General features: G+C 43.9%; 1 protein-coding gene across 1 annotated transcript in view; it reads left to right on the top strand.

Annotated features, from left to right (window-relative positions):
• The window catches only part of ANKIB1 (ankyrin repeat and IBR domain containing 1), a gene marked incomplete at its 5' end in the record, with an annotated part of 63,717 nt that overhangs the window by 45,791 nt on the left and 3,453 nt on the right, over positions 1-14,473 (top strand). The window contains 7 exons of the mRNA XM_019530949.1: positions 100-186; positions 284-350; positions 2,205-2,350; positions 4,104-4,282; positions 7,164-7,215; positions 12,482-12,593; positions 14,313-14,446. Coding sequence (XP_019386494.1) covers positions 100-186; positions 284-350; positions 2,205-2,350; positions 4,104-4,282; positions 7,164-7,215; positions 12,482-12,593; positions 14,313-14,446 — 777 coding nt within the window. The remainder of the gene's footprint in view (positions 1-99; positions 187-283; positions 351-2,204; positions 2,351-4,103; positions 4,283-7,163; positions 7,216-12,481; positions 12,594-14,312; positions 14,447-14,473) is intronic.

Raw genomic sequence — 14,473 nt, forward strand, 5'->3', positions numbered from 1 at the left:
AGTTGAGCACACAGTTGTATTTGTTAATGATTGTAAAATAGGTTGGATGAGTTACTCGTATTTGATTTTTTGGGGTTTTTTTGTTTTATAATTTTCTAGGCTGAGAAGAAACACAGAAGATTTCAAGAACTTGACAGGTTTATGCACTATTACACGCGGTTTAAGAACCATGAACTCAGCTATCAGGTGTGGCCCCAAGCATTTCTGGAAATGTTTGTTCTTACTTTATTAGTCCAGAAATTAGAGTAGTTTATTGTATTTTATTTATTTCCCTTATTTTCAGTTAGAACAGCGCCTTCTAAAAACAGCCAAAGAAAAGATGGAGCAGCTGAGTAGAGCACTCAGTGGAAGTAAGTGGTGTTTGTTAGTATTTGCTGTGATCTGTAATGGTAATCTGAAGTCAAATATCTCTACACTAAACAAAAATTTTGCTCTTTTTCAGTTTTGTTCTTTATTCATATTGATGCTTACAATAAATCAGTTATTTCAGACTGCTACTACTGCACATTTCATCTTCTCAGTTTTCATCTTTAACCAGTTCTGGTTAATATGGTGTTTCCCTGAGTCCTTGACTGATAATTATTCTCTTTTAATATCAGTGTGTACCAATTACTCACCCTTGTTTCCATATATTTATTAAACACTTCTTTACTAGAGTACCTGGCAGGCAGGGCAAAATATTAAATTAATGAATATATTTGAAATCACACTATTAGTATTGTACATTTATATAGTGAATTTCACCCTTCAGGATCCCAAGGTGCATTAGAAAGTACAGTATATATGCTGTATACAGAAAGCCCTTCCTTTTTACAACAGTAACCAGTTAATAGTGAGGAAATGCATTCATGTGAACAGCCAATGCACAGCACAGTTTTTTATATAAAGTTTGTTATTCAGGTATCTGTTCTGAATCAGTTTATTTCCTTACTTCATAGAAAAATCTACATATAATAAAGAAAAAACAATAAATCCTTGATTGCACAATGACCTCTGCTCGTGCAGACTGAAAGTTGTCTTTGTGTAGAGACTGCATGAATTCCCACTGGAGGAATGAGAATCCAGACCTCTGGTCAGTTTTACCCAGGTGGCCCAAGCAATCAAGCTATCTGTTTTTCATGGCTAGACTATTTATGGGCTTTATGGTATTTTTTTTAACCTACAAAACAAGCAAGCAAGCTCCTGAGTGAGCATAGGGAATATTTTATATACACAAATCCTAGATGACTTCCAATTCAGGATGGCCCTCCCAGTAATTTTCTGTGCATAGACTATAATTATTGGAGCGTTGTCTTATATTTCCCTCCCCTCCTCCACCTCTGCTCCAGTGGAAGAAGCAGCAGCAAGTAGGCAAGCAGCAACAGAGGGGCAGATGGCAGAGCAGTCAAGCAGCCTAACCCCTGTCTCTTGTTCCCTGGACCCTGCCCCCTGTTCCCCTCACCCCTTGCTCTCATCACCCCTGCCCCCCCAGCACTTGTGATTCCTTGCACTCCCTGCTGCTTGTGACCCCACCCCCCAATGCCTGTCCCCCACTTGTCCAACCTGATGTCTGCCCTGCCATATATGTGCATTCCCCACCCCCCCCAACTATTTGCCCTTCCCCTCAGTAACAGTGCAGTTCCTGCTCTGGCCAGGGGCATGAGGTACATGCTGGCTTCGGCCCCCACCCAGCCAGAGAGCAGCAGTTGTAGTGGCAGCAACTCCCGCTCCAAGACTGGCTCACGCTGGGGCCAGAGCTGCTACCGCCACTGCTACCAGGCTGGGCAGGGGTTGGACCAGCCATGTTCTCTATGTCCGGGGCTAGAGCTGCAACTTAGGGTAAGGGAAAGAGGCAGGGGGCAGGTGGGGGGATGGAGATGAGGCTATCTAGCTCTGACTCTGAGCCCAGGTGAGGGCTGGAATCAGAGCTGCAAGGGGCCTCCTGCCCCTGCCTTGTACTTGAATCTGAGATGAGGGGCTCTTCCCCCCCCATGCTGAATGGGGGGCTTGTCTTGGACTCAAGTAAATATGGGCGATCACTTGAATAAGCTGACTATAGATGCACCAAAATCATTTACAGCCTGGAGTGGAGTTTTTTTTCAGCAAATATTTGCAAACTGACCTGAGAATACATTTATTCTACTTTGGGAAGAATCTCTTGACAGTGAAAGTAAAATTGAGCTCAGCAGAAACATGTTTTTTTCAATGCTAGTGTTGCCTTACAGCTGAAGGAGGCTGTCCAGATACCACTTTCATTGAAGATGCAGTACAAGAGCTTCTAAAAACTCGCCGTATTCTCAAGTGTTCTTATCCCTATGGATTCTTTTTGGAACCTAAAAGCACAAAGAAAGAAATATTTGAACTGATGCAGGTAAAATATTCAGATTTTACTTTTTATCACATAATTTTCTTGCAGTATTAGTTATCCGTAGTATATTGTCATTTTGACTATATAAACATCTCCAACTTAGTTCATACTTGTGATCATATGAAAAGAAATATGTTTAACTCTTGTTTCTTCTCTAGCATTAAACTGGTGGGTTTTTTAAATTCTTTTTCAAAAATCTCTGTGACAAATTGTGGTCTTATAGGAGAGACTTGAGTGAAGAGCAATTTTGGCAGGGCTGAAACACTATATTCTGAAAAGCAGTATATTTTACTTCAGGTTGGCAATGAAAAAGCAATTCCAGCTTTATGAAAAGAGAGGGATTACTTAAAACTCCCTCTTCCCATCTTCCTCCCATTTGGGGGAGTGCTGAGGTCCAGCCAGGTGCTATCTTTATCACCCTAAAGGAGGGAGAAGGACCTGGCGAGCCTGCAGCTCCTACAAAGCTACCAGGCCTCCCTGGCCAGGTCCTGCTTAAGGGCGCCCTTTGACAGTGGCCAAGGTGGGGCACGAAGGTCCTTTCTTTTGCTGTTTTATTTAGGGTTCTGAGTTCAGTGTTGTGCTTGGGGGTGTTAATGTGTGGGGAACGGGGTTGGGAGGGATTGACAGCCTCAGCCTCTCTGTAGGGGGGAACCGCAGGCTTAGAGGGAATGTGGGAGGACATGGGAGGACTTTCTGGTAGGAGGATGGGAAGAGATTTCTTGTTTCTTGATGGGAGTGATGGTTGCTAGGAATTGTTGGTATTGGCAAGAGGGCTTGTGTGGAGGTACAGGCGGGGAGGAGGGGAGTTGGAGTTCTCGGGGTTTTGGGGGATGTTTTGAGAATCCTGTCTGTCAGTTGTTTCTTTATTGTAAGTCACTCTGAGCCTTTTGGATAGGATAGGATAGGACAGGATAGGATAGGATATAAATCTAATAAAGACAGACATTTTGGGTCCAGACAGCAGTGGCCATGGACTACAGTAGAGGATAAACTTTGTACTGCATATAAACAGTGCCTTTTTAACAATTCCATCAGCCCCTTTGTACAGTAGGTGAAACTCTTTAAGGCAATTTAAAAAGATTAATCATATCCAAAAATGCTCCAAAATACATTATAATTATAATTGCAAGTATCAAAGAAAATAATCCACAGATGAGTATAGGGGTGTGTGGCAAGTGAAAAATCTCATCAAGATGATTTTTTTTTCCCACAGAAAGCTCTTCACCGGTTTCCTCAAATAAGGAACAGAGGAGAATTGGGACAGTTTCTTATTTCATCTTGCAGAGGGTGGCAAACACTCACCACAAGATGGCATTTCTCACTCCCTACCAACTAGTGCTGCTGTTACTAGTGCTATCATTGTTAGTTATTTGTATTGCTGTAATGGCTGGGAACCCCAGTCCAGGATCAGGACTCCCATTGTACCATGCACTGCATCAAATAGAACCAAAAGACCATCTTTGTCCCAAAGAGTTTCTAGTATAAGATTAGACAGAACAGGTGGATACAGGAAACAGTGACACAGTATTGGTCAGGATGATGCACAGTCCTGGTACATCACTGCCTTCAGAGACAAAGACTCTTTGGGGCTGAGGGGACTTTCCTGTTAAGGAGGCAACACCAGGGATTACACCCCTGTCAAGATTGCATCTTCAGAAGAGTAGAATTATTCATAGCAGCATGCTACCCATGCAAAATTGTCTGCTTTATTTTACAGTACCACCATATGTCCTGCTTTATTTCTTAATTATTGCAGACAGACCTAGAAATGGTCACTGAAGACCTGGCGCAGAAAGTAAACAGGCCTTACCTTCGTACTCCTCGTCATAAAATCATCCGGGCAGCATGTCTTGTGCAGCAAAAGAGGCAAGAGTTCTTGGCTTCTGTGGCCCGTGGAGTGGCTCCAGCTGACTCACCAGAAGCTCCCAGGCGCAGGTAACTTAAATGTAAAATCTAAGGGTTTGCAAACCCTGAGAAGTTCAGGTTATGAGTTGACCTGTTAAGTCAGAGGTGGGGAAGTTACAGCCCACGAACTGGATACAACCCACCAGCTGTTTGGATCCACCTGGCAGGCAGGCAGGCACCCACCAATTAATTGTATCTGGCCCTGCCAGCAGCTGCCCGTGCTGCACTGTGCATGGGACTGAGTCCCACCCGTTCCTGCCTGGGGCAGCGCCTGCTGCGCTTCCAGCCTCCCCTCCCGGAGGGTACCAACCCTGGTCAACAGGCACAGCTTCCAGGCAGGACTGCTGCTGCCAGTACCCAGGGAACTGCTGGGCTCCCCCAGCCTCCAGTGACGACTCCTCCTGTCCCTGCTGCAGTGCTCCAGGCCACAGGTAGAGAAGGGAAGCTGCAGTGTTGAGGGGAGCAGGGTGGGCTCTGCCTGCAGCTCACTTTGGTCTTGCTTGCTTGCTCTGCTGAGCAGAGGAGTGTGTGGATACAGTGGGGGGGCATGAAGGAGCTCAGCTGCTAACAAAGTCCTGCTAGGCAACACAGACAGACAGGTGGGGTGGAAGCAGCAGCAGGAGCCAGAATGGGTTGACTGCAGCGCCACCAGGCAGGTGTGGGACAGAGCTGCACTAGGCAAGTGTGGCTTCTCTTGCTGCTTGCCAGCAGCTCCTGCTTTCCTGCCCTTTGCAGCATGCTGCAAGCCAGGCAGGCAGTGCTGATCCCCATCTCCCTCCTTCCACCTGCAGAGAAGTAGGGTTCAGCCACATCGCAGAGTGGAGGGAGGAAGCCCCCCACATTTGCACATCCAACCTACCCACATCCCAACCACACCCCACACCTGCACCTACAGTCCCTCATATGTCCTACGCCACACCATACCCATACACACCCAACACTGTCCCACACACCCCACCATACTCACACATGCACCCTACACCCACGCACATCCACATACACCTAACCCCACCAAACCCACACACACCCAACACTTCAACCACACACACCCCACAATACATCCACACATACACCCCCATCAGCCCTCCATACACCTCACCCACCATACCCACACATACCCAACAGTCCCATACACCCAACGCCTCAACCATACCCACACAGACATCCACACACGCCCCACTCACACTTTTCACGCACCCCCAACCACTTACTCCCCTAACTACACACAGGCCACATACACCCACTTTCCCCTCCACATACAATATATATGTAACCCCAACCCTCCCTCCCAAAAGGAGTACTTCCTGGGCAAGGGGAGAGAATTCTGGTGGCAAGTCAGGGGTTAGGGGGCAGGACTTCTGGTCACTAGATGGCAACCAGGCAGTGGGGCACCTGTCAAGAGGTGGGACTACCCTTGCAGCCCTTGACAGCTCACCAAAATTTGTTAAGCAACCCTCCATCCAAAATAATTGCCCACCCCTGCATTAAGTAGTGCTGTTCTGAAACACACAGTGAGATATGCCTAAAAGAGCTGACAACTTTGGTAGTTCTAGATCATGGTTTCAACAAAGTTTCTTTTCCCATTTGGATTGTGTTGAATTACACTCTCATTTTCACCTTAAATTTCAAATTATGAGACTCTACTAAACTGCCAGTTGGCACTTCTACAAAAGACACTAAATGTGCAGTAGACTAATTTTACTGCATATTAGTGGATCCTGCCAAAAGCTGGGCTAATGCTCCATAGAATTAGACTCCTGTGCATTAGCATCACAAGAAAACCATGTGCTGGTACTGCTGTGAAGTTGTAATAACAGGTACTAAACTTAATGCGCCGTAATTACGGTGAATCGCTGAAGGTGTAGATGTGCCCAGTGTCACTTAATCTCATACATACATCCAATACATTTAGGAACCTCACCAAAATTTAAATTGGTACCAGAACCCCCAAACCAGACATGTTTCTCATGAAGTCTTCTGTCTAGTTTTGTTGCTGAGTTTTTCCACACAGATGCAGAAGCGGTGTCAGTAAAGGAAATGGTTCGTGATTTGACAGAAATCCATCCTTGAAGTTTGGGAAATGATAGAGGAGGGAAGTCATGGATTCCCTCATTTAGCTAGAAATCTAAAAACTCCCATTCATAGTCTATACAGCTTTAGTCAGATTGGCATTCATTCTTACAGCTAGTGTTGCCATTATACTAATATTTGTATCAGCTCAGCTGACAAGCAGGAAGTGTTAATTCCTTATGAATAAAATATCACTAATGTTTTAAAATGATTGTTAAACTGATTCAGGCCAGCTGTTTTTGCTATGTGTGGTTTGTTTGGACTAAATTTTTACTTATTTCAGGTGCTATAAGTTTGATCTAGTTACGAGGTTATCCCTGATTTTATTTCCTTTCATGGCAAAACAATATTAAACCCAGAAATCATTTTAAATTTTGACTTTGTTTTAAACATTGCATGAAAATATATGGAATTGCAGATTGTAATAATAGTAAGTATAAGGGACAGTGACATACTCTGAGGTTCTACCCCGAAGCAACTTGTTATATTATAGCTCTAATGATTCCTGTCCAGGTTAATCATTGTAATAGGTCTGGTTCTTACAGTGCAATTTGCATCTCCTTTTGGGAACCATGAATGGCTAGCTAAGTACTTGTGACTCCATTCCATGTCCTTCCACTAAAGATAGACATTAAATATCTGGCTTGCATCATAACCTATAAATAATAACTGAGACTAGTAAATCATTCAGTAAATTTGAATAATTTAATTTTACAGTGTTTTGAATCATTTATATGAATGAAACAATAGGAGTTGTGAATGTTAGCTTTTGTAGCTTGGTAAGAATCTACTATTCATATTTTACTCATAAATTACATGACGTATTTGATTTAATTTACAGCTTTGCTGGTGGCACATGGGATTGGGAATATTTAGGATTTGCATCACCTGAGGTAACCTATTTCTTTTTCACAACTTCAGTATACTGTAGCTGTGCATATTATGGAAACTGTGGTATAATTCTACCTTGCATGGAGAGCTTCCTGATTTTGTTTCAAATTGTACCAAGTTTGGCAAGGTTTGGTTTAAGCTTTCCATTTTCTTTGCTTCACAATAGAAGGAAATATATGCACGGTTAATTGTACAGGAAGTCTAAACAAAGAGCCTAATGCAAACACGGTTTTTATGGCTGGCACCAGATTAGCCATTTTTCATAATTTTTTCCTAATCTCACAGTAATTCAAGAATCCAGGAATAAATTGTTGCCTACATTTTTGACAATTTTTAATAATGAATTTATAAAAACTGCAATTTTACTTTGAATGCAAAAGCAGGCTAGTACAGAACCTAAATAAACTGGTACAGCAGCTTCTGTCCTTCAGTGATTTAACAATCCAGTAAAAATATTAAAGGTTGAAAATTAAATGTTTTGTTTAAATTTTAAGCAAACTCTGGATGCTAAAGTAGTATCAGAACAAACTGGAAACTGATTTGTTTCTCATACAGTTCTATTACATGATTGGTGTCACAAATGATACCACGTTTTCTATGAGAAGGACAGTTGTTAACAAGATGAGGAGTTCAAATTGTAATGTTTTAAATTTATAAATGTAGAAAGAATGTGTGATTTTTTTATTTATTTATTTTTTATTTTTTTAAAGCACAGCAGTAAGTAAAATACGTGCAGTTTCCTTTTTTCCCTTCCCTCTAATGTATTTCAGCAGTCTCGGATCAAAGCTCAGTTAGAGGGGTAGTCTCACCTCTGCGTTTCCTTGGTTTGTTCGTGGGGTTTTTTTTTTTGTTCTTTTAAGGGAGCTAATCCCGGTCATGCACCCTGGAAAACTATCTTGTTTTAGAAAAAAATCCATGCATTTTTTTATATATATATATATATTTCCTTTTCTATTGTTACTGGCTTAGCAACGTGCTGTTGAGAAAGTCGCTTGCACCTTAGAGTAATCAGCTTGCTTCTCCTGTCCAATTCCTTTGGTCCTTCCTTTGTTCCTAAATAATTCAGTGTTTTACGACACTCAGCTAACTGTGATGTTACATCACAGGAGGAACAGGGTAGGAGAAAAGGCTGATTAGAAAAGGGAAACCTTCTATTTATCAATAAAGTATCGAGGCAGTCATCTTAAGATGGCAGTTGATTAGCTTTTATATTTTGCCCAACTATGGCACTGGCTGATTTAAATTGGTCCCTTTGCTCTTTAGCTGCCAGATACTTGCAACCACCTGTGCTAAAGGCTTTTTGTAGAGAAAATAATACAGTCCTCAGTGTATATTGTCAGTGAAATCCGGTAGGCAGTCATTCTGGCATAATTATGTACTTTTGCTGACAATTAATAGGATAGTTGCATACTCCAGGCCATGCTATCACAGTAGTCTAACAAGAATAGATAAAATGTTAATGTTCTCAGTAAAAAGGAATATATTTAGTCCAGTTAATGAAAAATCTATGCTTCCATGCAGTAAGATTAAAACTTCCTTTACTAAAAGACATAGTCTTTCCAAAAAATCAGAAAAAAACATTTTATCTGGAATAGTGGAGATAGTTGTCTGAACCACAACTATATTGAGTTCAAGAAACCAAAATTGTCATTAAAATAGTCAGTGATGAAATACGTGATTTTATTGCAATCAAATAAAAAATCTTTCATACGATACCTGCCTGATTTTCCAGCCTTTTTCTTATCATTCACAATCCCCAAATTATATGCATTTTTACATGGTGTAAAAGAAGTCAGTAGGTCTCAAGGTCAAGTAGTGAGGGTCACAAATCTCAACTTAAGGCTGTGTATGTTCCCATGTTCTCAGGGAGACTCCACGTGATGCAAGTGTCAGGCCATATTGTGGTAAAAAATGCTTATGACTTGCATATATCTCAATGTCAGCACATTGTTTGAATCCATAGGTGGACCTAGGATTTAATAAAGAGGACACAGGTTGCTGCCCCTCAGACTATGGAGGGTTGGGAACAAGATATGGCTGAAGTCCCCAGACCAGCAGGGGACATGGAGAGCCTGGCAGGGAGCAGGCACAGGAAGAGGGGGGGACCTTCCCACTACTGCTGCTGTCCCCACTTGGCACAGATATGGGGGGGAGCCCCAGAGCTGCTCCTGCCCTACTCAAGCCAGGCAGGCACACAGGTTCTTTCTTCCAGTGCCTGCTCACTGCCCACCCCCTGCACCGCTGAGTCCTCCACTGGGCAGGGGAGCAGGTGCTGTAAAGAGGAACTCGTGCATCGCTGTTGCTGTCCCTGACTAAGCCCAGCACCTCATGCAGCTGCTTTCTGTAGCCTATGGCTAGAGTAGGGTTAGGCAACGTTTTTTGGCCAGAGTGCCAAAAAAAACCACGTCTATCTTGAAAGGTGCTGGAGTGCTGGCATGCCAGAAAACCAAAATGAGCATGGAGTGGGGATACATGGCAGGACGCACTGCATATTAGTATATTTAATACTCATAAATATTGCCTTTGTTTTTGTGCATTCCTTTTTTGTTGAGCATGTTGCAATGAGAGAGAGAAAAAAGAGAAAGAGGAGAGAAGGAGAAAGAAAAAGGAGAGCAGAGAGAGAACCAGACATGCACATGCACACAGAGAACCATGTGCACAAACACAGAACCAGAACAGACACACAGACAGAGGCACAGAACACATGTGTGCGCACACAGACAGAGGCAGACAAATGTACAGAACCAGCTGTGCGAGTGCATGAAGCCGGGCTCCTGGGCCACTGGACAAAATCCGACCCAACAATTCCCTGGTCCCACCAGAGCCCCTGTGTTTACCTGGGGAGCCAGCCCCAGGCTGCAGCGCAGCTGGCCGAGGCCCTAGCCCAGAGCCTGCCCATCCGCCTAACCACACATCCACCCCACACAGCTAAGCCTGCAAAAGGTGTGGTGCTCCTGGCAAGGGGCAGCGTCAGCCTCATCCCCATGTGGGGGCTGTGCCAGGGTTGGGCTCAGAGCAGGTGCAAGTCAGGCAGGCTCAGCTGTAAGCCTTGCTGCAAGCAGACTAGGCTCCATGGTTGGCAGCAGCTACCAGAGCCTGGGCCAGTAGCAGCTGGGATACTGCACACAGCTGCTCCAGCATCAGCTCCATGCTGGCGGGTGCACGCACACCTCAGAGGGGACGGTGGGGATAGGGCCTGAGGCAGCACAGCCCTCCCACTGTCCTTTCTGAAGTGCATGTGCAGTCACCACCAGCATGGAGCTGATGCTGGGGCTGTGAAGCCTGGTGCATCTGTTTGCAGCTGCCCAGAGCCCAGGCTGGCTACAAAAAGCTGTGCCAGGCTCCAGAGCCCAGTTATCAGCTCTGTGCCAGCAGCAGGGGAGAGGCTGGAGTTGCACTACCTCAGGCCCTTCCCCCCACCATCTGCTCCGAGGCGTGAACGCACCTGCTGGTATGGAGCTAATGCCGGAGCCTGCAGCAGATATGTGCAGCCTCCCGGCTGCAGTCAACCCAGGCTCTGGGTAGCTGCTGCCAACCATGGAGCCCAGTCTACTTGTAGCAGGGCTTGCAGCTGCCCAGCCTCAAAGCCCAGGCTGCTCCCAACAGGTGGCTGGGCAGCTGCAAGCCCTGCTACAAGTAGACTGGGCTCCATGGTTGGCAGCAGCTGCCCAGAGCCCAGGCTGGCGGTGGTGTGCTGAGCAAAATGGTCTTGCATGCCGTGCTCAGCACATGCTGGGGGTTGCTGACCTCTGGGCTAGAGCAAGGCAGGAGCAACTCTGGGTCTTCCCCTGTTTCTGTATCAACCAGGGACAGTGGTGGTAATGGGGTGGTTCCTCCTTCTGGAACCTGCTTCTCAGCCAGTGGAGGACTTGGGGAGGGGGGTGGTAGGGAGCATGTGCAGGAAGAGGAAACCTGCCTGTTGCCACTGCTGTCCCCTGCCAAGCCCAGCATCCTTTGCAGCTGCTCCCTGCACCTGGAGTGGGTCAGGCTTGGACAGTGGCAGCAATGGGTGGGTCCCCCTTATCTATTTCCCCCACTGACCGGGGGCATCTGTGCAAGTTGCTGAACTTGGCCAGGGTTAGCAGTGGTGGAAGAGAGGTGCAACCACACTTATTGCACTCCCCTTGGCCTCCCCCTCTCAGCCCCTCCTGCTGTATTCCCCCACCCAGATCCACCCTTTCACTCCATAGAAGAGTACCATGCAGTAATAGTGCCCTGGAAAGCCATGGAGAGTACTGCTATGAGGACCAGCAAGCTCTTTTTTGTCTGGGCTTTTAAATAATTCTGACCTTCTTTTATGATGCAGAGCAGCTGTACAGATGAGTCTTAATGGTTAGGTTGCATTTCTGTGCCATGCAGTCCAAGGGAATTCATGAATCAGGGGTTTACTATATGTAAATACAGGGGTGGAAGAAGGAAAATAAGCAGTATGTGTGATTTCAGAAAAGCAGTTTAATGCCTATGTATATTTTTACCACCTATGTTTAAGGAAACATAAAGTGGGCATGTTTTGCAAATAAATCACCACACCAAGAAAAGACTGTGCTTTCCACCCTCACCATGCCAGTGATCCTGCCTCAATCTGAAAATGAACCTGTGAGGTCCAACTTTGCTTCCAGGGCTAGCAATTCAGTTGCAAGATCAGATGTTCACTTTATCTTGTAAACTAATTTTAACAAATAAATGAAAACATGGACATCTATTTGCCTTCTAACTCAGAAACACTAGGAGTATTAACACTATGACACTGACTTGGCCCTTTGTAACTTTGTAATTGGGATAAGAAAAATACCGTTTCCAATTAGATGTGGTATTGACATAAGATAGATCCATCTACTCCTGAACTAGTTTGGGCCCTTGAAGTTGGCTCTTTTTATGGTATGGGTAGGCAAAAACAGAGAGAAAATTTCTAATGCATTATGTTTACGTTTTATTAAAAGCTAAAATACAGGAATTTGGGTATTAATGCCATTAGACAAAATGAACAGTCTATGGAATCTTTAGAAAGGGAGATTGCAAGTATTCAAGTGTCTGCAACTTGACAAGTAGCCTTCTTTGCTAGTTCATAATATTCTTGACCTAGGGTTACCGGCTGCCTTTTTTATTTTAGTTTCTTGCATGATGCAACCTGCAAGTGATGTTTCTGAGCACAGGTGATTTTATAGCTGTATAAAATCACACATTTTTTTTTAAATAAAAAATGTCCTGTTATATCAGAAAAATATTCCTGCATGCTGCCCTGTGTTTTGTAACTTTTGGTTTATGCAGGAATATGCTGAATTTCAGTATCGGAGAAGGCACAGACAGCGTCGCCGTGGGGACATGCACAGTCTACTCAGTAATACTCCAGACCCTGATGACCCTAGTGAGAGTACATTAGGTATGCACCCTGCTTTTTCAGTTCACCCTGATTCTTCCTTCAAAGACTAATTAAAAAGAGTTTAACATATAGCACTTGATCCTTCTGGCTGCACTATAAGAATCGAATCCTGTACTTGTACACATAAAGTTAAGTGAGTAGTATTAATGGCTCTATTGTGGTGGTTCAGCATTGTCTTGACAAGATCAAGGCCTTTAGTTACTTACAGCAGACTTGTATTTCTGGGGGAAAAATTTCTACAGTGCACATAGTGTGATATTCTTACCTAAACACTAGCCCCTTTATGCCCACCTAGAAAAGATTTCCCCTGAGGGAGGCACTGTAAGGATGGCCATGGGGCTGTTGATGATAGGCTTCAGCATAGGAGTCTCGGACAGCGAGCCATAGTATGTAGTACTGTGAAGATTCCTAGGTAAGCTGCAGCCAGGGCAGTAGCCTCTGTATACTACTGTAATTTAAAGCCTCTTCGAACTGTTTAAATTTTGCTGGTAGCTCTCCAATCACTGGAGCAGTCCAAGATGATGAAGGTGCATAAGTGGCTTATGGACCTCATATTCCTCAGATCTGAAAGCTGTGTACTGAAACTCTTAAGAAGGACAATTTCGATTCCAACCCTTATGCCTCTTTATTTACTTATGGTTATACAGATAGGGAGTTTAGACCCAAAATTTACTTGTTTAAAGAAATAAATTAAGACCGTTATCAAATTTACTATTGAGAGTGATGTATTCTTAAAAGTAGTGTATCGGTTATTATAGTGATGCACATAGTTCAAAACAAAGACTAAAAGTAACTTAATTTTTTATACCACCAAATTAGTTTTAACTAAAGGATAATCTGGTTGGGCCTCACTTTTATTTCATTCTAAATTTTCCAGTGAAAATTCCACTTGCCTATTTCAAAAGTGCTGTATTTGTCCCTGGCTTATCGAAACCAGAATAAGCTTTTATATATTTTTTTGCAGTAACAGTAATCATTCCCTTTTTTTTCTTGAGGAACAGTCATGTCACTTAGACTGCACAGAAACAGCACTAGCAACACTACTCTTAGAGGTATTGACACATCATGGGAAAAGTTAAAGTGAGCAAGATTCTCTGTTCACAGCTGTGTAAGAACAGAGAAAAAAGGCCAAAGGTGCCATTAAATTACTTGTAAGTGCATCCCATATTCTGGCCCTTTTTCTGTTTTCTCTAATGCACCAGTGGGTTTGAGAAGTATTTCTACAATCTTGCCTATAAACTTGTGTATTAATGGTTATTTATCCCATTGTGCTGCAAACTTAGAAATGAATGGGGAGGCTCAAGGAGAGGCAGAGAAGCACAAACAGGCAAATCAGCCCTCACCTTCTCCCACCTTGCAGGCTTCCAAAGTAATAGTACTGATGCTTTTCCATTGTACAAGAATTGTGGCTGGGAGGGGAATACATATAGGTATCTGCATATGGTGATATCCAGAAAAAGCCAGGGGATCTATTTGCTGCAAGGTTCCTGTAGCTGTTTTCTTTCCCAATATCTCCCTCCAAATCCAGCAAGAGTTCATTAGAGCCCTTGGGGAAGGAGTTCTTCCTCCTAGCACTGAGCTGCTTCTTGCGCTATGTTTCTTAGTACAGGCCAGGCTGAGTAAAACTATGTACTTGAAGGCAAAAATAGAAGAAAATAAAGGAAAAATGGAGTATTTCCATCTTTGTCCTAAATGCTTTTGTTTAAATTATGTGAACAGATACACAGGAAGGTGGTAGCAGCAGAAGACATGGTACCTCCATGGTGAGTTCAGCTTCTATGGGTATTCTGCACAGCTCTTCGCTTCATGACTATACCCCTGTCAGTCGCTCTGAAAACCAGGATTCTCTTCAGGTATCTTCCCTAATCTGCTTTCCGTTT

Source organism: Crocodylus porosus, unplaced genomic scaffold (assembly GCF_001723895.1).
Source record: "Crocodylus porosus isolate Cpor-Errol unplaced genomic scaffold, CroPor_comp1, whole genome shotgun sequence".
Taxonomy (NCBI): Eukaryota; Metazoa; Chordata; order Crocodylia; family Crocodylidae; genus Crocodylus; species Crocodylus porosus.